The sequence below is a fragment of the Poecilia reticulata genome, chromosome 17 (assembly GCF_904066995.2).
Source record: "Poecilia reticulata chromosome 17, P_reticulata-male-v2, whole genome shotgun sequence".
NCBI classification, from domain to species: Eukaryota; Metazoa; Chordata; class Actinopteri; order Cyprinodontiformes; family Poeciliidae; genus Poecilia; species Poecilia reticulata.
The window spans coordinates 11846179-11869323 of NC_088846.1; the positions used below are offsets into that span (position 1 = coordinate 11846179).

The window sequence follows — 23145 nt, forward strand, 5'->3', positions numbered from 1 at the left end:
ATGATTAAGTTTATAGAAAAGTCTGGCTTGTAGAATCTGGTGAGCAGGTTTATCGACTTCATCACTGAGAACGTGGGCAGATGTACGCGCCATTCATTTGCAGTTCTTATCTGGATCAGTTGGTTTAAAACTGCTTAATGAGGGATTGTCCATAGTTAGGGATGCATCCTGTAAGAGGATTTTGGAAATTGTTTTAAGTCAACTGCTGATCGCTGACTAAAGGGCAGAAACGTAAATCCCTACAAACCGCTCCGGTACACGTTGTGAGCTCCTGAAGTTGTCGCTCCTTTAAACGTAGCTGAAAGGAATAATGAGACATTTTAAATTTACTGTCTGTGTGTGGTGACCTGGAGTCTTTCTTTCCAAGGAGGCACATTTGCAACTGGACATGACTTCCATGGAGACCAGAAAAGGGCAAAGGGCAATGTGGGAGACGAGTCATATTATCCAGCAAATAAGCAAAACACAGTCTGAAGTCAACCAGTCAGCAGGAGGTCTTCCACTGTGACTTCTCAGTCATATTTCTACAGAATATTTTCCTTTCTATCTTTAAGACTATCTCCTAATGGTTGTTTTGTAAACAAAAGTTTTTTTCAAAAACATAATTGTTTAATCGGATAAAAGTGTCATACTCAGAATTTTGACATAGTGGTCCTTTAGCATTTAACCTTACCGTAGCTAACTTCTATTTAAACTATGTTTACGGATTAGTTTACGTAAAATTTAATAAAGTGCTCAACATTCTTGTTTTTTGTTTAGTCTCATAAAATAATCTTGTCCAGCTTGATGTGACTTGATGCACAAAACCGCAGCTTGAAATAGAGTTATGAGAGGAGAACCTAAAGCTGTGCAAAGGATGCTTTATTTATTAAATGCTTATCTACACTGAATAAGAAAATGGAAACCCTTTAGAACAAAAGGTGAAGGTTCACGCATAGCACACGGGCTTTCACAGCAGCTTCTAGGAATTACCAGCAGATGTTTTTCTGTTTTTTTTTTTTTCTGTAAAGTTATTGATGTGTTGTAATTTCCCAAAGCTGATCCCACCTGTCCCTAAACGGTGATGTCAGCATGACTTCCCTGCTGATGGCGTCACCAGGTCCTTCCTGTCCGGGTGAGTAACACCCCGTCCCGCTCTGGCCTCCGCGCTCTTCTGTGCGTTTTTAGCTGCAGCGCATGCTGGGGGCTTTGGACTGGGGGTGTCTGCGGCAGCCAGTGCTGTTACTAACAGATCTACTATGTCAAACACACTATAGGTTGGAGCTCTGTGTCTGTTTGGAGTATATGAAGAGCTTTATATAGCCACATCCATCCAGGAAGAAGGAATGCCCCTGGATGCCAGTGACCATATTTGCAGAGCGTCTGCTCCAGACACACTGCACACACCGACTAAATGTTCTTATGCAAACCTGCTCATCCGTCTCCCCTCTCATACGCGAGTGTGAGCGAACACACATTCACACACTGCTGCAGTTCCACCGGATCACCACCGTCAGGCAATGCAGCTCCTCGTCTGGCTGTGACAGTCGACCTGCTCTGACTCACTGAGAGGAAAAACTTCTCCCTCTCTTTCCAGCACTTTCTGGTTTTCTCTTCTTGACACTCTGTTCATCCGACCGACAGCGTCCTATGCCGAACCGGCCGAGGAGATCTTCTGTGCTTCACTTTATCTCTTCCTGCTCTGATCTGGGACTGTAGACTGAGGTTGGACTTGAAGGGTTCTTTACTTTTCCTTTTATTTTTTATTTTTTTTAACCCTCCCTGGTATTGTCCATGACTGTGTTTGAGTGTCCGTGAGTCAGTATGCCATGTCGTCCCCTGGCTCGTCGTTTGTACAGATAAAGCATGAGGATTTGCTTTTTTACGAAAACTGTGGAGGAGGCAGCTTTGGGAGTGTCTACAGGGCCCTCTGGATATCCCAAGACAAGGAGGTGGCTGTGAAAAAGCTTCTCAAGATCGACAAAGAGGTAAAAGAGGAGAGAGACGAGTGCAACACGCAAAGAGTCATCATTCATTTCTTAGGTAGAAGCGGCACTAATATGAACCCCACATTCAGCATCATTTATTTATGGGCTCCTGAATTCAACAAGAATCCATTTTCATCTAATTTCCTATAGGCTCTTCCTCTTCTTCTTCCTCTCCCTCCCTGCCTGACGTTGAACGTATTTATCTTGCACATACCTTTTCCTGTCCACCTTCTCCTATTAGTTTACTTTATTATGCTTTTGCTACACTGTTGTGCTCCTACTGGAAGCTTTGAGGCTCACTTCACTGCAGTCCAGCAGCTCTCCATCACCCACACTGTGCCTTAAACATGACTTCCTGTCATGTTATCAGCACAGAGCTGGCAGTTGTGGCTCTTGAAAGCTTATTTCCTGGAAAGTCTTAGCCACATTTGGACATAACCTCCCTCCCCCTCAGTTTATACATTTTACAGCCGATCTGGAGAAAGTTTCAACTAAAGGCTAATAAATGGCTGTGTCATGATCATGAGCTAAAACTCAAGCCAATTAATTTATAACATGAGTAATTTTATTTTATTTTTTTTAAGGGAGGGAAGTTTTTTAAGGGAGCCTAAAGTTTATGAGGAAAAGCTGGAAAATGATTTATGATCCAGAGTTATTGACGGCACAATTTTACAGATCTCTATAAAGACGTGCAAAATTATATTTTCCTATGGTTTTTACAGATATTTAAAACTTAAAAAAAAAAAAATGTCTCATTGGGATTCAACGTCAGAATCCAACAAAAGGCAGTGCATGACTAAGAAGCAGAAGGATTTTCTTCTAGTAAAAATAAGTCTAAAAATGTGTCGTGGATTTGTATTCAACTCCTTTTGAATCTGACACCCCTAAATAAAATCCAGTGCAACCTACCAAACTAATACATAGAATGCACCTGTGTGTGTAGCTTAATCTCAGTATAAATACAGCTGTTCTGTGACGGCTTCAGAGATGTGTTAGCAGACAAGTCAAGGATAGAGCTGTGGAGAAATTTAAAACAGGATTAGATTCAAACAATAGCCCAAGCATTGAATATTTTACAGAGATCTGCTCCATCCATCAAGTTAAAATGAAAGGAGTAAAACCTTAGGGTAAGATGACAGTAGGGTGATCACAGCTAATAGATGAATGGAGGTAAAAGCAGGGCGATCCTAGTAGAGTTTGTTAGAAGCTGCAGAAGATTTGAAACGGGGCGGAAGGTTTACTGTCATTTAGGATTGCAGTCCTAAGCATTCAACCAGAGATACGCTGGAATTATTTCAATCAATTCACATGCATGTACTAGACTGGCCTAGTCAAAGAGCAAACCTAAATCCAGCTTGGACTTTGCAGAGGGTATCTAATTCGTCCCTTTGTGAGGAGGAATTGGCAGAAATTTCAGTTTCTAGATATGGAAAGCTGAGAGAAACATGGAGGTATACAAATGTATACCAGACATTTAAAATGGTTATTAAAAAAAAAAGTTAAACACCTTGTTTCCTTCCTGTCCTCCCACAGTTCCGGCGGCATGGGCGGGCACTGGGGGGCATTGCCCACCCAAGGAGTCAGCCGTGCCTCCCCTGGCCTGGAAGCAGTTTGTTGTTTTTACCATAAAGTGGCCAATTCTCTGTTATTCCTATGTCGATTTGATACAGTAGTGACTTCCGCACTTCCCATATATGTCCCTTCGGTCACTTTTTTCAGGAGTTAAAAATGTTTAATCCGCTGTTAATACGCCGTAAAGCGTTTTTCCGAGCCGCCTTTAAACGCAACATGAGCGCTAAGACGCTCGCGCTGGGTTCACACCTGTGCGGAAGTGAAGGAGACCTGCTGCTGCTGTGCAGAGCTGCACAGGTGCATGCTAGAGTCATGGCAGTAAACCAGCAAAATGCAAAGAACTTTTCACAGTTTCCCCCCCCCAAACTAACCGACTGAGTTGAGTAAAGCTGCTGGACGCAGGTAATGTTAGCTAAAAGATGACTAGCTAATATCAATACAGCACCTTACTTGTGGCTACTTGTGTTGTCTATGTTCAGCTACGCATATTCATTTTGCCCCCCCCCTTTACAATAATGCACTATTTGTGTTCATCCATCACCTTAAGTCCCGACACTGTACGCTGAAGTATGTGTTAGCTTGACAGAAATTAAGATCTGGAGCATACGTCAACTCTGATGAATGGCATGTTTGTCACCGTGCTGCACAAACTCTCTGGAGACTCGGAATGAAAAACATTCAGCCCTCGGCTGTTACAAATGACTAACATTTAGTTGTTTCTTTTCTTCCCTCCCCCCCCACCTTTCAACTTAAAGACGGCTTGTTTTATATCAGTGCCAGATACTGGAAAACTTAGGGAGTTTCCCAATGAAAGTGTTTATGTTTCTCAGTCTGTCTTTGCCTTGTCTCCCCATCCAGGCCGAGATTCTCAGCGTACTGAGTCATAAGAACATCATTCAGTTTTATGGAGCTGTGCTGGAACCTCCCAACTATGGCATTGTCACAGGTCAGACCCCACATCCCGTGTCTTCTCCGTGACACTCATGCTACCATTTAGAAGGCGCGCAGTAACTTAAAGCTCAATAGGTTGCTGCAGACGCGAAATATTAAGTGTAGATGCAGTGATTTACTAGACAATTTGCAAGAGTAACACCAGGTAATTCCAGAGCGATTGGACACGTTGTCTTGTAGAAATATACAAGCCTGCGATTGTGTCCATTAGTTTCCTGCATTTGACCTGAGATGGACAAAGTTACACACATATTACATCACATGCTCTGATAGCTGTATCTGTATGGATGATTAGAGGATTTTTTCTCCATTTCCTGGCACAAAGTTTGCAACGAGTCCAGAACGTTTGGCCTGTAATCCTGAATATTGCTGTAGAGTTGGAATAACATTTAAACCCAAAAGTGCAGCTTTGTCCAATGTTGGAGTTACTACACTTAGAAAAGTGCAATCAGAAGACGGTGTTTATTTTAAGTCATATATAGACGTTAATATATATGCTGGAGTTGGTCAACTTTTGCTTGTGTGTATTGCTTTACAGAATATGCGAGTGGAGGGTCTCTGTATGATTACATTTCCAGTGAGCAGAGTGAAGAAATGGACATGGAGCAGATCATGACGTGGGCCATTCAAATAGCCAAAGGTAAACTTTACGCATTGCTGTAACTATTTAGAGAGCCACAGAGCTGGAATCGTCCGGTTTACGGTTGGTCTGAAACTCAGATGTCAAGGCCAGCAGGTGAAATCTGTAATTAATTAAATGAATAAGTCGAAATGCTTCGCTATTTATCTGATTTTTAATTTGTGACAGATCCATCAAAAAAGGATTTTACTGAACAAATTGATCATACGGTTGCTTGTACATAAACCCTTTAGGTTTTCCTCAAATATCTCATGCTACAATCACAATATATTTTACGAGGGGACAGTATCAATTTCTTCCTTCAATACTTGAACACGCAGCAGTAATTTGATCAATAATTAGACATATTTAGGAATAGACAGAAAATGTTCTTATTCTAAAGAAAATAGTTTATAAATATTCATTGTATTATCAGTGACCTCCTGTTGTTAAAGTTCTAAAAAAAAAAACGGTTTTTAAAAAAAGTATTTTGGTATTTAAAAACAAGAGTCTCTAAATTTGTTGATCCCACTCTTTAATGATTTAAAAAACAAAATGAGAAGACCAGATTCATCGGCAGGTGGCTTTATTGATTTTAATTACTCCTGTTTTTGATTTTTGTCTTTTATAAAGCTCCACCTTTAAATCCCTATTACTGTTACAAACCTAAACCAAGAGCAAGAACAGAATTTAAGAAGTTGATCGTTTTTAGATCATTTTCAGCCGTGGATGTTGTAGAAGAAAATGATTCTGATCAATAAATCTGGATAATCTGGTTCTTGAAGAACTTTAAAACAACCGACATATTTTATTCTGCGTGCTTGTTAAGGTTGAAAAACAGAACTGTGACCAATAATCGAAGCAAATGTTTCGACCCTGTGTAACAAAACTAACTAGAAAAAAAAAAAAACAGTCATTCAGCGTTCAGTGATACTCCCACCAGACCAGAACGCTTTCTGGCCTGATTACTTTTTTCCATTACAGACTTATATCAGAACTGGTTTCCATGTAGTTTCGATAAAGAAAACAAACAAGAATACACAAAACGGTTCACGACGACACAGTGAAAAGATGCTTTCAGAAATCTGTCCACAGCCTTGGCACTCTTCTTCTTTGGTATTTACTACAGCTCTTCTTTGCCGATCCTTTTATGCTCAGTCTGCTTGACATTTTTAGTTTAGTTTTTTTTCCCAGAGATGCTCAAGTGGATATGAATCACAGCTTTGGCTGAGCCAACAAAATAAATGGCCAGACTGGCTCTGCAGCCACTTCTTTGTTATTTTGGCTGGGTGCTTCTTCAGGTTGCTGTTGTTGTGTTGGAAGGCGAAGCGGGTTTTCTATAAGAATCTCTCTACATTTGGCTGCTGTAATCCTCTGTGTGCAGAGTAATCATTGAGCTGATGTTAGGCAGGTGATGAGCAGTGGCTAATTACTTACTGAGGTCTGGGGGCTACATTTATGAAGTAAGTGGTTCCAAACTTCTTCAATTTCTAAACAATGGAGACCACAGAGATTCTGGGGATGGAAAGAAGAGTTCTTCTTCTTCTTCTTCTTCTCTTTTTCCACCAGTATTCAGCGCACCTCATCTGTCCTTGTTTAGCCTTGACCTCTGCATCCTCTACACACACACACGCACACGCACACGCACACACACACACACACACCGACTAACATGAGGCCCTCTTTCACCAGATTTCATTTAGTATAAGTTTTCAGCATAGTAAAATGTGTAAAAAGTGAAAATGTATGAGTGCTTTCTGGTGCCACCGCATCCACGTGTGATCCTACGAATCCTCTACACTTTACTTGCTCACAGTTTATGATCTCAACAAAAAAAAAATGTGGTTCTGCCAAAATTATCAATTGCAGGGATAATTTTGATTTCAAGTCCACTTTGCTTTAAGCTAATACAATTTTCAAATCTTGTTGCTTCTTATATAATTTTTTCTGCCTTCGTCTTTGTAATCTAGTTCATAAAAAAGACTCACGTTAATTAGAAGTGGTTGACTTTGTAGTTTGAGGCCACAAACATGATTTTTATACTAGATTTGGTACACTGCTACATCATTGTAAAAAAAACCCAATGGATCGGAAAGTCTAAAACATGTCGTTTTTCCTTCTGACTTCACTTCCTGCCAGGGATGCATTACCTCCACTCAGAGGCTCCAGTCAAAGTGATACACAGAGACCTCAAATCGCGAAACGGTAACATGATCCTTTGTTCAGCTTCAGTCTTGCGATGCATTTGCTTTTGAGCAACAGCAGCAAACTGCATGTTGCTAAGCTCTGACCGGGGCTTTGTTTTTTTTCTGGTTACAGTGGTAATGACTGCAGATAAAGTGCTAAAGGTATGCAGCAACGGTCTTATCATTTATTTATAAAGATACACTACACATTTGTAACAGGATACTTTCACGTTCTCATGTTGGGCTTTCAGATATGTGACTTTGGAGCCTCTAAGTTTCTATCTCACACCACCCATATGACGGTGGTGGGCACTTTTCCCTGGATGGCTCCTGAGGTTATTCAGAGTCTGCCCGTCTCTGAGACCTGTGACACCTACTCATACGGTGTGGTAAGTCGATCACACGTGTAATCAAAATGTCACAATCTGTGGCTTTGAAAGTTTTTTTTTTTGTTTTTTTAATTAAATGTATCTACACATTTAGTTGTAAATTTGCATCTAAAAACTTAAGAAAATTAAGATGAAAGTAAATTATTTAAGCAAAGCAGTTCAACAATAACTCTTACACACAGTGATTTAAATTCCGAAAAGTCCATTTTCAACAAATCAATATTATTGAAAAGTGTATTTAAGTTACGCAGTGAAACAAGTAGGTTAATCCCACTCAGACTGATTGAAAAAAAAAGATAATTTTTAGCTTACATTTAATAAAAACCTTAAATTTTGTATATTAATTGCCTATTTATGCAACTTTTGGTTGAGGCTCCTTTTGCATGAATTATCAAACAAATGCAGCGTAGCATGCAGGCGCTGTTGAGCCGATAAGGAAGCGACGTCTGCCTTCAGCTCATCTGCATTGTTTGGTCTGACAGCACAGCTGCTCTATGGGGTTTTGGTTTGGTCAGTTTGCTGGCCAAAACTGACCAATGGGCTACAAATCTGAATGTGAGATCTGTAGCCCATTTCTGGGCACAGCGGTCACACCACGGTCATTAAACAAGTTACTGATACTTCCACCCAAACTGTGTCTCATAAAGCTCGTCAGCAGAAGAAAGAATGAGGCGCTCTTTTTATTAGATGGCTGCTCTGATTACAGATTTGATAAAACGCAGTAGACCGGCACCAGCAGAAGACATAACACCCCAAATCATTAAAGACAATGACGTCACACTGGACCTCAAGCAGATTGGATCATGTGGTTCCCTGTTCTTTTTTCCAGACTCTGGGACCTTGATTGTCAAATAAATGAAACACATTTATTTTAAACGGAACAGAGGTATTTGGACCACCGGGGAACAGCCCATTAATTTCTCTCCTCAGCCATGTTATTATTTTTGCTTGACTAAAATGAATGTGAGATCTGTAGCCCATTTCTGGGGCTACATCTCCTCATGGTGGCTCTTAACACACCGTCAGCCTCGGTTTCTCCTTGTGAACTTTTAAACAGGGTCTTTGCCTCACCGTCCTCTTGAGACCGTGGTCATTCCTGTTGCTTTTTTCTACCACATTTTATTCTTCCACTCAACTTTCCGTAGTTAAAAACAGTAAACATCCAGCTTTTTTTTTTTTTTTTTTTTGTGTATGCTGCCCTCCCTGCAGAGTCTCGCTGACTTGCTGCTGTACGACTGTCAAGTCAGCAGTCTGTCCTGGGTTGTAACATAAACATACCATTACTACATTTGCACTTATTTTTTATCGTTCATATACAATATTCTAATTATCTGAGGAACTGAATCATTAGTTATAAGTGCTAGTAATAAAAATTCAAAGAAGTAAACACTTAAAATCTACTTGGTGTGAGTTTATTTAAATAAAGCACATAATTTCCTCACTTTTGGGCCAGATTGTCTCTTTGTAAATAATCCTAATGCCTTGTCGCCAGGTGCTGTGGGAGATGCTGACTCGTGAGGTTCCTTTCAAAGGTTTCGAGGGGCTTCAGGTTGCGTGGCTGGTGGTGGAAAAGCAAGAGGTACTCCACGCACCTTCACTAACCCGCCGCTAGCATGCTGACCCATCAGAGTCCCGGACAGCCAAAGGCACAATGCGATGCTCTCATGGTTTCCACTGCGAGCGCTTTTGACAGAGTATTTATAGGCGTGATGTCAGGTCTGTGTTCATGTAAGGCCTGGATACAGAGCAGTGGAGCCCGACCAGGCTTTCTCCAGGCTAGAGGCTTTACAAGCACGAGTGAGAGAGGGAAAGGGAAAAATGTAGTGATGGGAGGGTTGATTTTAGAGGTTTACAAGTGGTAGGCTATGGTGGTTACACAAGGTCTGTGTTTCAGCTAATGACCTCAGCAGCCACACATTTACACACACACACACACGGACACTGGTGGTCAACAAACAACCAGGAGAACATGATTCCGGCATAACTACTGGCTAATCTCCAAATACTCTCCCTAAATAACTCAGGGCTGTCTCTCTCTCTTCCTCTTCCCCAGTCTGTCTTATTTCCCCTCACCATAGCTACACATCTCTTCCTGACCCCTCAACTCGCCCTCTCTCCACTCTGAGTCGCAGATATTTTAGGATTAATCCCCAATGAAAAAAAAAAAACCGTTTCCATTTACTGCCCTGGGTTATGGTGCTGTTTTGGCTTATTGTGACCTATGATTATGCCACAGGGGTTTTTAAATCTATAAGTCAACCGAATTGAGTTTCTGCTGATTATTAGAATATACTTTGACATTTTCTGCAAATGTTTGAAAGGATGATTTTTTTTAAGTTTTAAATTAACTGAGCTCAGCTGTGCTTTCAGTTAAAGATCCACGTTTTAAAGTACTGCACTTATTTGAAAGGACACACAAAAAAAGCAGCTTCTGTACTACTGCTCTAGTATAATTTTGTCTTGTATTGAACAAGTCTTCATGTCTCCATTACCTTGTCATGTTACAACCACAAATGTCCTTCAGATGGAAAACTTTCAATTTCCACACCAGCTCAACCTATTGCCTTCAGAAGTCCCCTTACGTTTGAGCAAACTCCGCTGTATATAAATAACAAAAGTTTGGCCACGGAGAGCGTTAGCCAAAAAAGGTGCTAACACACCAGTGGTAGCTCTGGAGGAGCTGCAGGTGGGAGAATCCTCTGAAAAGACAATATTAGTCGGACACTACAATAATACGAGTCTGAGTTTTATGGAAGAATCTAAAGAAGAAAGTCAAAACAAATCACTGAAAAAGGCTGTAATGTGGAACATTTCATTTTTGAGGAATTTAGCTGGAAGTGTATCAGAAGAAGTACAATGATTAAGTTCTGGCAGGATGTTTGGGGGGAAGAGCACAAACTGTTCCCAGATGGATAAAAAAGCAGTAAATCTAAATTACTTGACTGGACAATTTTTTTAAAGAAATCATGACTGATTACTGGATCGAAAAGGGCAGCTCTTCCACAGTCCCAATGATGCCGTTCAAAACCCATCTTGTCATTTAGTTGTAATTGCGACTGCTGACAAATGACAGCAAGCTAATGTGCTAAGCTAAGATGGCAGGTCTGGCAAACGTACCTGCTGAGTATTAGCGTGCCTGGATTGTCACCACAATGTTGTGATCCACCAAAATAGGAGGAAGTGCTGCCTCACAGGGCCCGTTTACTCATCTGCTCTTCTTGAATGCCACTGTTGCATATTTGGTCACAGATAGTTTCTTTGTATGCGTGTGTGTGTGTGTATCTAGAGGCTAACCATCCCCACCAGCTGCCCTGCGAGTTTTGCAGAGTTGATGCGGAAATGTTGGCAAGCAGATCCAAAGGTAAGACAAACTGCCTGTGGGGAAAAGTGAAACATTTTGTTTCCCTCAGTGGAAAAAGGAAGTTTTCACATTCTATTCTCGGTCTAATCTGCAGGAACGACCGCAATTCAAGCAGGTGCTGCTAACCTTGGAGTCCATGGCGAACGACAGCAGGCTGCCAGACCAGTGCAACTCCTTCCTACATAACAAGGACCAGTGGAGGTACATGCGCATAAATACACAGACTGGCGCAAAAATGAAAGATGACGCATAAAAACCACTGAATGATCAGAAGCACTCGACGATTTACTGTGTACGCACAGCATATTCAACAACACCGCACACATGCGTACATGCAAAAGTCTGTGTGAATCTGAAACGCAGAAGAGAAGCTGCATAAGTGACCCTGTACTCAGCTTGGGTCTATATTAAGCTCCCTGGAAAGTGTCCATGGAAGAGATTCCTCTACTCCTTCACAGGGGAAGAGGAGGAGGAGGAGGGGGGGGGGTACACAGAAAAGTTGTGGGGTGGAGGAGGGTGGATGTGGGACATAGAGAAAAAACATCACGTGTAAGTCAAAGCGAAGAAGTTTAGGGAGGAACAGTAAACGTAGTGTGTGAGAAATCTGAAATGTGGAGAAAGAGAGAAACAAACGAGGATGGAAGCAAAAACAAGGGCGGACTGACGAAAGGAGGGAAGGAGATGTGGGCATTGGGCCAGAGGAAGGATGGTGTGAGATTCTGTGCATATTTAACATGAGCACAGCGAAGGCAATCATTTCTGAGTGAAGGTTTGGGCATGGGTGGAAAAACTTGGACACAGAGGTGGCTTTGGGGGGGGGAGGCAAAGCGCAGAAGGTGAAGGGGTGGGATGGACGCGTGGGGAAGTGGTGCACTGAAGGGACACAGGAGGTATGGCCGTGCATCCAGGCTCGGCCTATATTTAGCTGCCGAGGTGATTGTTTGTGAGAGCGTGCTTAAAGATCACAGGCAGGCACTCGCTCCAACAGTGACCTTTTGTGGAAGCAGAAGGTACTGCAGCAAAGACATGCTACGTCGTTCTGTTTTTGTGATTTTACAGGGGAGTTGTAAAAGCACTCCTGCAAGGAATCTGTGGATAGATGTCAATGAATTTGTTTCATATCTGTTCTCAGTTTTCATTGATGGGACTTCCTGCTTTTGGAGATCTTTCATTCTTCTTTATCTGGTCAGACAGGCCTCTCGAAAGTGATTTTTTTTTCTTGCTGCAGGTCAGATGGTAATCAGACCTGTGTGTAGTGTGGCGTGAAATTTAACCCTCCCTCATTTTTTTTAGAACAATTAAGATAAAACCAGATTGAGTCAGTTTTTCTTTTTCTTTAAACTTTTTTTTTAAAATGCTTTTTGTAAATTTACCGACATGATCTTTGATATAAATAAGGAAAAACCAAAGTAATCTGAGTGGGGATAAATACTCTTTTGCAGCTTAGTATATGGGATATTAGTCTTGCCAATAGCTTTAAATTGATATTTTGGAAATAAAATAAGTACATTTTGCCTTAAGAAATGTTAAAAAAAATAGTTGAGATGCTGTTATTCACATTTTTTAAAACAAAATACAAAATAGATTCTGAAATGGAAACAAATCTCAGATGGCTTGCCTTCCGAAACTCAAAGTCTAAATGTGTTTTCTTTCAGCGTGCAAGATGTAGATTTTTCTTTTTCTAAAAGTGTGTAATAAAAGCAGCTCAGCACATTAAAACAGCCGATTTGGCATTTCATAGATTTCCTTATTTTGAGAGGCTTTTGGTGTGCAGTCTGGTTAGTCATCACTAATATTTTATCGACATGCATTTTTGCGTTGACTTTGACAGATGTGAAATTGAATCAACTCTTGAACGCCTCCGGAAGCTGGAGAGGGAGCTGTACTCCAAGGAGAAGGAGCTGGAAGAGAGAGAGAGGAGGCTCAAACTGTGGGAGGAGAGGCTGATGGAGAGGTCCAACATGACTCCCAGTCCGACCTCTTTACTCATGGACCGCTCAAACATTTCCCCGGTAAGAACGAGCCATAAAATACCGTTAAAACTAGATGCGTTGGGAGAGCTTTTCCATCACTTCGTCTTGTCCTCTTTTGATCAGTTCTTCACACCAATGTCCATCGGCTCCTCTGGCTCCTTCTTCCGCTCACACTCCCAGGACTCCAACAGCGCCAGCCTCAGCAGCGCCGGGGTCAGTAGCGCCGGTGTCAGCTGTCTCCTCCGCACACTCAGCAACGGAGACACAGAACGAGGGAGCAGCGCCGTCATGGAGAGGGGCTTGGGTTCTCTCGACGGCGGCAGGCTGCACGTCATGCTCCGAGGGTTACAGGGGAGGTTCGAAGAAGACAGGGAAGACGAAGGTACTATTGAGGAGAAAGATTGGGGGCATAAGGAGCAAAATGATAGCGGGAGTCTGGAGGGGGGGAGGGTGCAGGTAACACTCAGGAGCTTCCCGGGAGGCGTCGTCGAGAGAGAGGAGAGAACCTGGGAGGAAGGGGACAGGGAGCGAGGCGGCATGCAGAGAAGCAGAGTGACCACGATAGTTCGAGGGTACTCAGGAGGATTCGGCGAAACAGAGGAGCAGGGTGAGAAGGATGGGGGGTGGGAGACAGAAAAATTAGGGGATAAATTAGAGGAGAGAGGGGTGGAGGGAGGGATTGAGGGAAGCAGGCTGCCGTCCATGTTTAAGGGTCTCCGAGGGAGTTTTGGTAGCTTGGGGGACATGCTGTCCTTAGACATGGATGAGATGGGGGACATGGACAGACTTGGCGACATGGACATGAATGTGAACATGGGCGAGCTGGGAGTGATGAAGGTGAGGGGCCAGGGCGTCAGGAGCGAGGTGGGCGTCAGAGGTCGCAGGAGTGACATGGGGGTTGTGGTCCAGGGAGTCAGGGGTGACCTCAGCGAGGCCATCAGCCAGAAGATAAGAGGCGAAGTCGGGGTTGTCGGTCGCTCCGGGATGCAGGTGAGCATGCGGGCGACTTCCAATCAGAACTCTGTGAAGAGCTGCAGCGTGCGACACGGAACAAAGATCAACATGGCGACCTCTGCCATGGACATGATGGAGCTCGACTGGTCCGACAGCGACTAGGAAGCACATGGGTACTTACGGTCACGGCAAAGGAGAAACGGAAAAACGGTTTAACTTGTTCGCACAGACAGCATGTGACCTACGGGTTGTGTCGCAGCCTTTAGATGAGGCAGATGCAAATCATTTTTAACGAAGTTTAATAATGCACCCATGTGTTTCAGGACAAAGCACAACAATCCGAGCCCCTTTCAGACATCAGCTTTTTAACACGACAACTGCAACGACAACGGCGGTCAGTTTTCAAAGGCCACTTTTACATGTCTCGTATATCTTCTACACATGGAGATATATGAATTCATTCATTATAGAGATTAAATTAGCCGTCGACAAGAATTTTGAATCCAAAGTATGTTTGATTTTCAGCTTGCCTGGTCTGACCAGTCAGACTGAATGCACCTTGCATAACACCTTGTGTATACCTACTGTTTATGTCCTCATAAACAGTGTCTCGCCGCAGAAGCGCACACATTGTCTGCAGAGCGACTGTTGTCGTTTCAGCCAATCGCACATTTCAAATTTTGCAACAGTTCCTGCACAGTGGGAGTAGTGCTAACCAAAAATGAAGAACATCAAGTAGAAACATTGGATTTTACAACAAAATGCTCAGTTTGCAAAGTGTCACATTGACTTATAGAAACAGCTAAAATGTAACACTTATAAGGTCAAGCTTTGTAGCTGGAAGTCTTTACGCCAAGGAATGCACTCGCTCTATAGATTCTTCTTCTGCATTCATTTGCTGAACGCATGCAGATTTGATCTGCAGTGACATCTGTTGCTTGAAATAGGTACTGCAGTGAATGCCTAAAGCAAGGGTAAAAAAAACCAAAGGGACATTCTTACACCTAAACTCTTTTGTGATGCTTAATAAGTCAAGGTGTCCCAGCATAATGGATCGTTGCAACATAAACTCTCTTTAGTGTGGTTGCTGTTCCTGTGGAAGTCAAGACACAAAGTTAGCAACTTTCTGGATTAAAATGGAGTCAGACAAAGCACGAAAGATAGATCAGGTTTCTGGACAGGAACCTATTTTCAGACATTCAGACATGTCTGCAGTTCTTTCACACTCCAAGACTTGTGCCAGATAAAGGGAACAAGGCCTTAACTTTCAGAAAGAATATGTTTTCAAGGTGTGTAAAAGTGACCTTTGTGCTCATTCTGACATGTTCTGTCAGCATCAGATAAACACAAACAAGCGTGTCTGAAAGGGGCGACGTGTGTTGTCCCGACAAGTCCTCAAACTGACTTCACCTGTGTAGTTTAAATAACTTTTAAACTGCTGCATAACATACTGTAAGAGGTACAAGTGTGACAAAACGATGCACTTGAATGCCACACTAATAAGGCAGCACTGTCGTTTTTTGTTTTTTTTTCTCCTCCTGCTTTTAAGGTATTTTGTAGTTTGTGGATTTGATTTGTTAAACATGCTTAGACTTCATCAGTTCTAACTGTGATCTAGTGTGAGAATTTTTGGCATTTTCCCCCCTCTGTATATTGTATCATTTTTCAATAAAAAGAAAATCTGTTTGATTCCACTGCAGCAACGGTGCTTTAGTTTAGTGTAAAAGCAAACAAGATGAAATTGGCTTAAGCTATTCAGACACTGAGCAGCAGGGCCACTCCTGCCAGCACCCACTTGGCCGGACGCTCCCTGGTTTTCAGACTAAAAGTCCACACATATGTCGGCCCTCTGATCTTGGTCTTGTAAAGCGGACATTCGTAGATGTTTCTGGTCTCCTGACGGTCGTTGGGTACGGCTCGGACTGAGATCACGGGCATGGCCGGGGTCAGCTCTTTCAGGCGAGCCTCGGCTATCGCTCCAGTCTGAGTGTCCCACCTGGCACCTGGGAGGCAGTCAGAAAATGGATGAACGAGGCAGGATTTTCACACCGGATATAGTTACAGATGCCATCCAAGCCCACAAAATGGGTCATTTTGTTATTCCAAAGCTGCAGCATGAAAGTACAAAACAACAGTATCTACCTTCCATGTACAATCCATACACATATGCACCCTCTCTGGCAGGTTGGTTGAATTCTTCCTTGTATTTCTTCGTTACATCTACGGTAAGGTTCACTTTATCCAGAGGCCACTCATTTTTACGCGCCAGAGACTGCATCACAGCTAGAAGACGGGGACGAGTCGAAGACATCTGCTCGTGATAATGTTCTTCCAGGGAAAACGGTCATGTAGAACTCAAGAGAAGCTGTTATATGTCTCAGTAAAGTTTTAGCCTGTGTTACCAGTCAGGAAGGACTGCGGGTTGAACAGTCCAGCCAGCCAGACCACGCTGGGGAGAGACAGGTCCTGGGTCCAGCTGTCCAGCTCTTTACAGCGCTGCATCACGTCGTTGTACCTGTTGATAATTAGTTACGAATTTTAATATTTACGCATTTTAGCTGTGTATTTTCAGTTTTACTTGTATTCTTTCATCTTTTTCTTGTTTTCACTTTAACTTTTTAATACTCAGCGTTCTCTTGTAGACACAGAACACTCCCATGAAGCATTTTCCTACACAGAATCTAATGCAAAACACACTATGACTGATCGATCGGAAATTGTGTCGGTCACAGATACGTGCCAGCCTTTTGAGTTGCATCAGACGTGATGCTAAATTATCCTTGATACCTAAAGGTACCTTCTAAAGGAGCATTCACAAATACTCCAATATAGCTGAAACACATACCATACAGCCAAGCCGTAGGTTGAAGGGTAGGCCAGTTTGGTCCAAGTATCGGGGACGTTGTCGAAGAACAAGGCTGTCTGCAGCTTCTCCATCTCAGAGGATATGGCCAGTTCACCCTTTACATAAACAACTATATTATGTCACTGTGCACATGGAAATGGGAAAGTCTATCTAGCATCAGGAAGACTTTAGGACACAAGAGGTCCAATAATGAAACTGCTGTTCATTAATCCGTCTTTCTACGTACTTTGAGTCCGAGGTCGAGCTCCTTCAGTGAGCGGCGGATCTCGAAAATGAGCATGTTCATCCGCTCGCATTCCTGGAAGCAGACCAGGATGTACGGCGACCGCTCAGCTGTTTTGGATGTTATGTCCGACATATTGTATTCCTCTGGCAGCTTCTCCAGAATTTCATCTAAAATAGTTTTCACCTGCAAGTGGAAGTTTTTTTTTTTAATTCATCAACACACAGGAAAAAAAAACTGTTAATGACATTAGGCTCGCTGATGCATTCTTGTGAGAATCTGAGGAGAAGTTCTGGTTTTGTTACTAGTAGAATATTTTTGTTGGTTTTAGTTTTTGCTTTAGGACAGATGATATCCACCTTTTCCTCCAGCGTCTGTGAAGCTCCCTCTCCCATCACAGCATCGGGAGATTGCAGTTCTAGCAGAGTGTGAAAAAGATTATCCGACGTCACGGTGAGAAACTCGATTTCTGCATTTGGGTGCAGTCCGTAATGAACTGGGCTTTCGTGGGGCAGCATCTCGTCTATGAATTCGTGGTAGCCCTGAGATGAATCAAATGCAATTAGTGGGCGAATGCGTCTGACGTACTATCAGAAACATGCATGTAAAATGTCAAAATATGCCTTGTAGGCAGTGAGGCTCTCAGGGTTAGTTCAGCAATAAATACTGCAGCAAAAAACTAGGATAATTAAACTGCTTTAGCAATATTTGCTTTAACTTACCTGATAATCCAGATTGGAGGGAACAACAAAACCCGGTGCCAAGGAAAGCTTGCGATCAAACTGGAAAAAATAAATAAATAAATAAATTACTACTCTTTAGATTAATGGTTTGTACAAAGCATTAACATGTCTCTCATAGTGGCTGATGGACTTCTGATCAGCTTGATTATCAGGAGTCAAAGTGAAACAAATTCTTAGGCCGAAATGGAAATTCACTTTCAATATGGCCTCCATATAGTGGTGGGATTTCTTCTCTTTTTTTTTTTTTTATCTCACTAGTTTTCAGATTATAAATTTTGTCTCAGACTAAAATAACCTAAATATAAAATTCAATTTCTAAACAATGATTTTATTAGCCAAGGGAAAAAATGTCCAAACAAAAATTTCTTCTACGTGAAAAAGTGATTTTTCTCCTAAACCTAGGAACTGATTGTCGGTCTTCCTCCATCAGTATATTCTAGTAAGGAGTGCAATTCAGGGTTCCAATAAAGTCGTCCATAAATGATAAAAAAATAAAGTCTCACAGCATATAACTGTTAACATCAAGTTTGTCCTTAGTCAATTGCTTCTTCGGCAGAATACACCCAAATGTTCTCACCTATTTTTAAGAACCAACCTGGTTGGGCTGCATATATTCTTCCAGGTACGTCCTGCAGAGTCGCCTGTCCCAGTCATCGGTGATGTGACCTCCATACATAATCTCCCCAAACAGATACTTCAGGTCCTCCCATGGAACCTTTGTCAGTATAATTTCAATTCAATAACTACTAAATGCAAGTACCACCGCAAACAATCCCAATAAAGACGCACTGCACCTGTGCATTAGCCTCCAGGTAGTTATAGAGAACATTGACCGATATGGTAAGGTCTCCGGTGTTGAACGGATATTTCCTGTTCCAGCCCTGCGGTCCAAACTTTCTCCTCTCTGCCACACAGGCATGAAAGTAGCACAAAGAGAAAAGGATAGTCTTGAACTCCTGCTCGCGGCTGCACTGGTCCAGAATGTCCTGCAAAGAAACCAGAACGTGAGTAATAAAGTATGCAACAAGAAAACATTTAATAAAACTATTACTATAAATCCGTATGTTTTGTAAAAATCAGAGACCTGGTCAAAGTTATCCAAAGCTGCATGCAAATTAGCGTGCATGCCTGTAGGAGGTTCATTGGTGATCTTGATGGCATTTTCCAGAATGCCCTAAGCAACACATGCAAAAAAAAAATTTAAATACCTACATAGGCATTTAGCATTTTAGGCACATTATTCTGTAAATGGTTCAGAGAGACAGTGCATGAAGAGAGAGAGAGAAAAAAGACACTGCTGCATATAAACAACATTCACCTGTGGTATAATGTGTTCTTGGGGAGTTGATGTTGGCTCTGCGCTCATAAACACTCTGTAGTCTGGATGGCTGTCCTCACAGCAGCACTCCAGAAGCTTTTCAAGCTTGCCCAGCCAGCGAGCAACCAGGTGGATGTTCTGTAATCAAAAAGCCTTTGTACCATACTTAAAACTCAGCTTAGTGTAAACACCAAAACCATGAATATGCACAAAATTGGGTTTTATCCATTTTTTTCTGGCAAGCTAGCAGACCTGCAGTATGACCCAGTGACCCTCCTTGGCAGCCATCTCCATGGCGATCTCAGCCACACTCTCCTGTCCTTGACCCAAAGACACATTGTGAAGCTTTCCCAGGTCTATAGTGAAACCCAGCTTTCTTCCTGGGAACACACATGGATAAATTTAAAGATTAAAATTGAATAAAAAAATAAATAAATAAAATAACGATCAGGCAATTCTGTGTAGAACACAATGCTACTGTCCCCAGTAGGTATGTGTCACGTTTTGGTAGCTGATTTGTGCATGCATGCTTCTTTGTGTTTATTACCCAACGATTCCACGTCTTTTAGTGGATCCACTCCAGGTGAGAGAATGAAAAACACGGGAAAAGCAGGACCACTTTCTCTAAACGATTTAGCAAATTCAGACTTTCGACCCTCTGTGTACTTCACCCCCAGCTTCTCCTCCACAAAGTTCCTACAATGTGCAACAAAGACATGTACAAAAGGCTCATTCTTTTAAGAATAGATGCAAAAAAAGTGAGAACCATATACATCAATTTCATATTCATGCAAACACGTAGCAATATCTAAAAAAGGGAAGAAAATAAAAATAAAACCCAGATCACCTAAGAGCATATGTCATCCGGTCTGGTCTCAGGGCTCTCATCATGATCAGTTTCTGAAGGGAGCTTTTCCCTTTCCATTCCTGGGGAAACTTCTCCTTCTCCGGACACTCCGACTCAACCAGTTTCTTCCAGCGCTTGGGTGAACCTTCGACGTCTCGATCCAGACCCCGAAACTCATCGGTAAAACTCATGACCTTGGCACAAACAGGCAGCAGCATACGAAGCCGATTAAGCTGCGGTTTATTCGCAGACGGCACAAACAAGCCCGGTACGTCTGCAGATGTGAACCTTGATGGCGCTCCACGCCGAGTTGGAGAGGAAGTCAAGGGGACTGACGTAGTTGTGGTCAATGTTGAAGCGCAGCAGGAAGTCGAGTTCTCGCACATCTATCTCCTTGCTCATCAGGAGCAGCTGGGAAAAAGGAAAACACAGGCATAGAGAGTAAAAAGAAAAAAGAGATACCTTATATTGACTTATATACACACACCTGGAAGGTTAGCTGAGCTGTAAACGTGAGCTTGTCTCTCTCAAACAATCCCCTGCTGATATAGTTGAAGGTGGAGTACGTAACGCACTCGATGAGCGTGTTCACTCTGCTCTTTACGTCCTCGCAGGCCTCTGCCATCTCCACTGCCTTGTGGAAAACAATGTTGAAAGCCTGAGAGCACAAAACATGTGGAGGCGGTTGTTACTGCGGTTCATTCATCAGACCACAGCCGTCTGTTTCTCATGCATCTTATCAGATTTATTAGATTAGAACAGTGAGTCAGCTCCCATCCCTGCCCTCTGGCTACCTTAAGGCTGAACTGGTACATGGGGTTGATCTTGTTAAGATCATTCATGATGAAGTAGAGCAGAGAAGCTCTGACGGCAACAGGGCGATAGTGCTCTCTGGCTTCATTTATTTTTACTTCGTTAACTTTAGCTTCCAGCACCTAAGAGAGAGGGATTTCAAAAAGCACGAAGAAAGGTAAGATAAATACAATATAAAGTAAACAACACGCAGTTGGGAAATTTACATGCATACATCATAGAGGTAAGCTTTGATAGACTTTGACCTTTCAATAATGCATTCAAGCCATTTTCTAGCAATGGAATAATATGATACAACAAACTGCTGCTGTTCTTTTTTCTTCTTTTTTAAACAAAAACAGGAACTTTGTGTCCAAATTGGAATGTGTTGGATTTTTTCTCATCCACATGGGGCAAATTATACATGCATGTTCATCTATACTAGCAATATCTGGAATAAAAGGAGTCTCTCTTTATAAGCTATCAACAACCTATTAGCACAATTTGTGGTAGATAATTGGCCACTAGTATAATTAGAGATAATAAAATCGGTTATTTCTGTGTTAGGACCGGATATATCTGTTTGGATGAAGCTCACATCACTGATGACTGGGACAGTTGGTTATTTTTTCGGGAATGGACTAAACCTTAAAGCATTTTCCCTAAATTTCCAACAAACCGGTTAGCCTAATTTATTTGTTCCAAATATCAGCTTGGATGCGAGTTTAAGATATTTTATTGTTGAAACACTCAAATGTATTCCAAGGTTCAACCATCTGCCGTAAACCGTCACCCTCAGATAAAGTAAATGGGTAACAAACTTCAGCAACAAGCCAGACTCGAGCCCAAGTCAAACATTTTCTGTCTCGTCTCCTCAGTCATGCTACATACGAAACAAAATGGCTTTTGCATTAAATACATCAACCTCTGGAATCACCAGCTAAACAATTGTCCATTTACTTTCATTTCAATCTCGGCAGCAGTGTGTTTTGTCGTCTCGAGTTTCTCCACCAGCACGTTGTCACCGAGAAAGTTGCTCTCTGCTGCAGAGAGTCTGGTCAGCAGCTCGTCCTCCAGGAGCTTCAGTTCGATCTTAAACATGTTCTGCTGTATTGTAAGTTCGCTCTGCAGAGGAAAAAAAATAAATAAAAGCTCATTAAAAGAAGCTCTGACTATGCTAATTGTAAATTACTTTGAAAGGTTTCTTCTAAACCCAATTGAAACTGGCCAATTGTAAAGCAAAAGGACTCTCTGTTTTAGCCCACCTTCAGCCGCTCCAGGTCTGGTCTCTCCTGGTTCACCACCTGGGCCAGGAGCTGGTCTTCCAGCCCGTCTCTGGTCACTGTAAAGTTAATGAGGGTGGTCTGGGCCTGGATCTCTGGCTTGTAGTGCGGGTTGGCAAGTTTCGTGTGAAGAATCAGTCTGAACCCTGGGTGGAAGAAACACTCTTTGTCCCCCACCTTTATGCAGCTGCAGCAGAGAAGGGAGAAAATGAGAGGAGATTTTCTTTACAAGTGAAAGAAACTAAAGCTTCTTATAAACATGTATTCTCACGTTGGTATCGGTCCGTTACCTGCCCTTCTTTATTGTGTGTCGCCCCAGTAGGGGGTCGATGACTGGGTCAATAGTTTCCTCCAGGTTTTCAATAAGCACAGTGTCACCTGCCACTACAGCCTGCTCAATAACGTCTACATACCTGAAGAATAAATGAACATCATGAGGGAATATTGCACAAATGCACCTTTGAGGGGAAGGAAATGTGTTGAACGTTGCTCTACAGAGCAATGATAAGTCTTGTGCACTTCCTTTACAAGCGTCTTTCAAGATGGGTTAATACGCTTTAAGCTTTTTCATACCTAGCGACAATGTATTTTGTTAGGATATTAAGTGATGGACAAGACGGTGCGTGATTGTGAAGGGAAAACTAAATTATATGAGAACAAAAGAAAGCCATTGTTGAAGTCTTTTGAACAAGTTTTCCATGCGGCCATGAAGACGACACAGCAGACATGCCTGATTGGATGAGATGAAAATAAATATGTTCACCTGCTTACAAAATGGAGAAATACTAATGCCACACATTATCCTGAAAACACCATGAACATGGTGCTGTGTAGGTACTGTATACCTAATTTCTTCTCAAAAATTTGTAATTAAGGTACATGAGCCAAATTCAGAATATTGTTGTTGACACATAATCAAACTGGGCTGCACAGTGGCGCAGTTGGTAGAGCTGTTGCCTTGCAGCAAGAAGGTTCTGGGTTCGATTCCCGGCCTGGGGTCTTTCTGCATGGAGTTTGCATGTTCTCCCAGTGCATGCATGGGTTCTCTCCGGGTACTCCGGTTTCCTCCCACAGTCCAAAAACATGACTGTTAGGTTAATT

At 42.3% G+C, this 23145-nt stretch overlaps 2 protein-coding genes across 2 annotated transcripts in view; one reads left to right on the forward strand and one right to left on the reverse strand.

The window, feature by feature from the left end:
• The first annotated feature begins 1198 nt into the window (after positions 1-1198).
• On the forward strand, positions 1199-15666 carry LOC103479332 (uncharacterized). The gene is made up of 11 exons (XM_008433701.3): positions 1199-1967; positions 4398-4485; positions 5029-5130; positions 7249-7314; positions 7429-7457; positions 7547-7684; positions 9177-9263; positions 10971-11045; positions 11140-11246; positions 12877-13057; positions 13142-15666. Exons 1-11 carry the CDS (start codon positions 1809-1811, stop codon positions 14132-14134), a joined length of 2025 nt encoding a protein of 674 aa, XP_008431923.1. The 5' UTR covers positions 1199-1808; the 3' UTR covers positions 14135-15666.
• dnah9l (dynein, axonemal, heavy polypeptide 9 like) overlaps positions 14004-23145 on the reverse strand; it is a 43819-nt gene continuing 34677 nt past the window's right edge. The window contains exons 73-92 of the mRNA XM_081598246.1: positions 22335-22457; positions 22027-22231; positions 21722-21886; positions 20764-20904; positions 20457-20627; positions 20258-20380; positions 19970-20163; positions 19670-19818; positions 19375-19502; positions 19123-19260; positions 18889-18978; positions 18599-18790; positions 18400-18519; positions 17784-17843; positions 17421-17603; positions 17065-17247; positions 16818-16933; positions 16375-16487; positions 16115-16255; positions 14004-15975 (exon numbers count right to left, since the gene is read on the reverse strand). Of these exons, the coding sequence (XP_081454372.1) occupies positions 15728-15975; positions 16115-16255; positions 16375-16487; positions 16818-16933; positions 17065-17247; positions 17421-17603; positions 17784-17843; positions 18400-18519; positions 18599-18790; positions 18889-18978; positions 19123-19260; positions 19375-19502; positions 19670-19818; positions 19970-20163; positions 20258-20380; positions 20457-20627; positions 20764-20904; positions 21722-21886; positions 22027-22231; positions 22335-22457 (2983 nt within the window). The 3' untranslated portion in view covers positions 14004-15727. The remainder of the gene's footprint in view (positions 15976-16114; positions 16256-16374; positions 16488-16817; positions 16934-17064; positions 17248-17420; positions 17604-17783; positions 17844-18399; positions 18520-18598; positions 18791-18888; positions 18979-19122; positions 19261-19374; positions 19503-19669; positions 19819-19969; positions 20164-20257; positions 20381-20456; positions 20628-20763; positions 20905-21721; positions 21887-22026; positions 22232-22334; positions 22458-23145) is intronic.

Bases quoted from the DNA above. Each gene is read 5' to 3' on its own strand.
- LOC103479332 (XM_008433701.3), top strand. From the start codon at position 1,809: ATGTCGTCCCCTGGCTCGTCGTTTGTACAGATAAAGCATGAGGATTTG. The intron at 5,131-7,248 runs GTAAACTTTACG...ACTTCCTGCCAG, and splicing joins GGCCATTCAAATAGCCAAAG to GGATGCATTACCTCCACTCA. The intron at 7,685-9,176 runs GTAAGTCGATCA...CCTTGTCGCCAG, and splicing joins ACACCTACTCATACGGTGTG to GTGCTGTGGGAGATGCTGAC.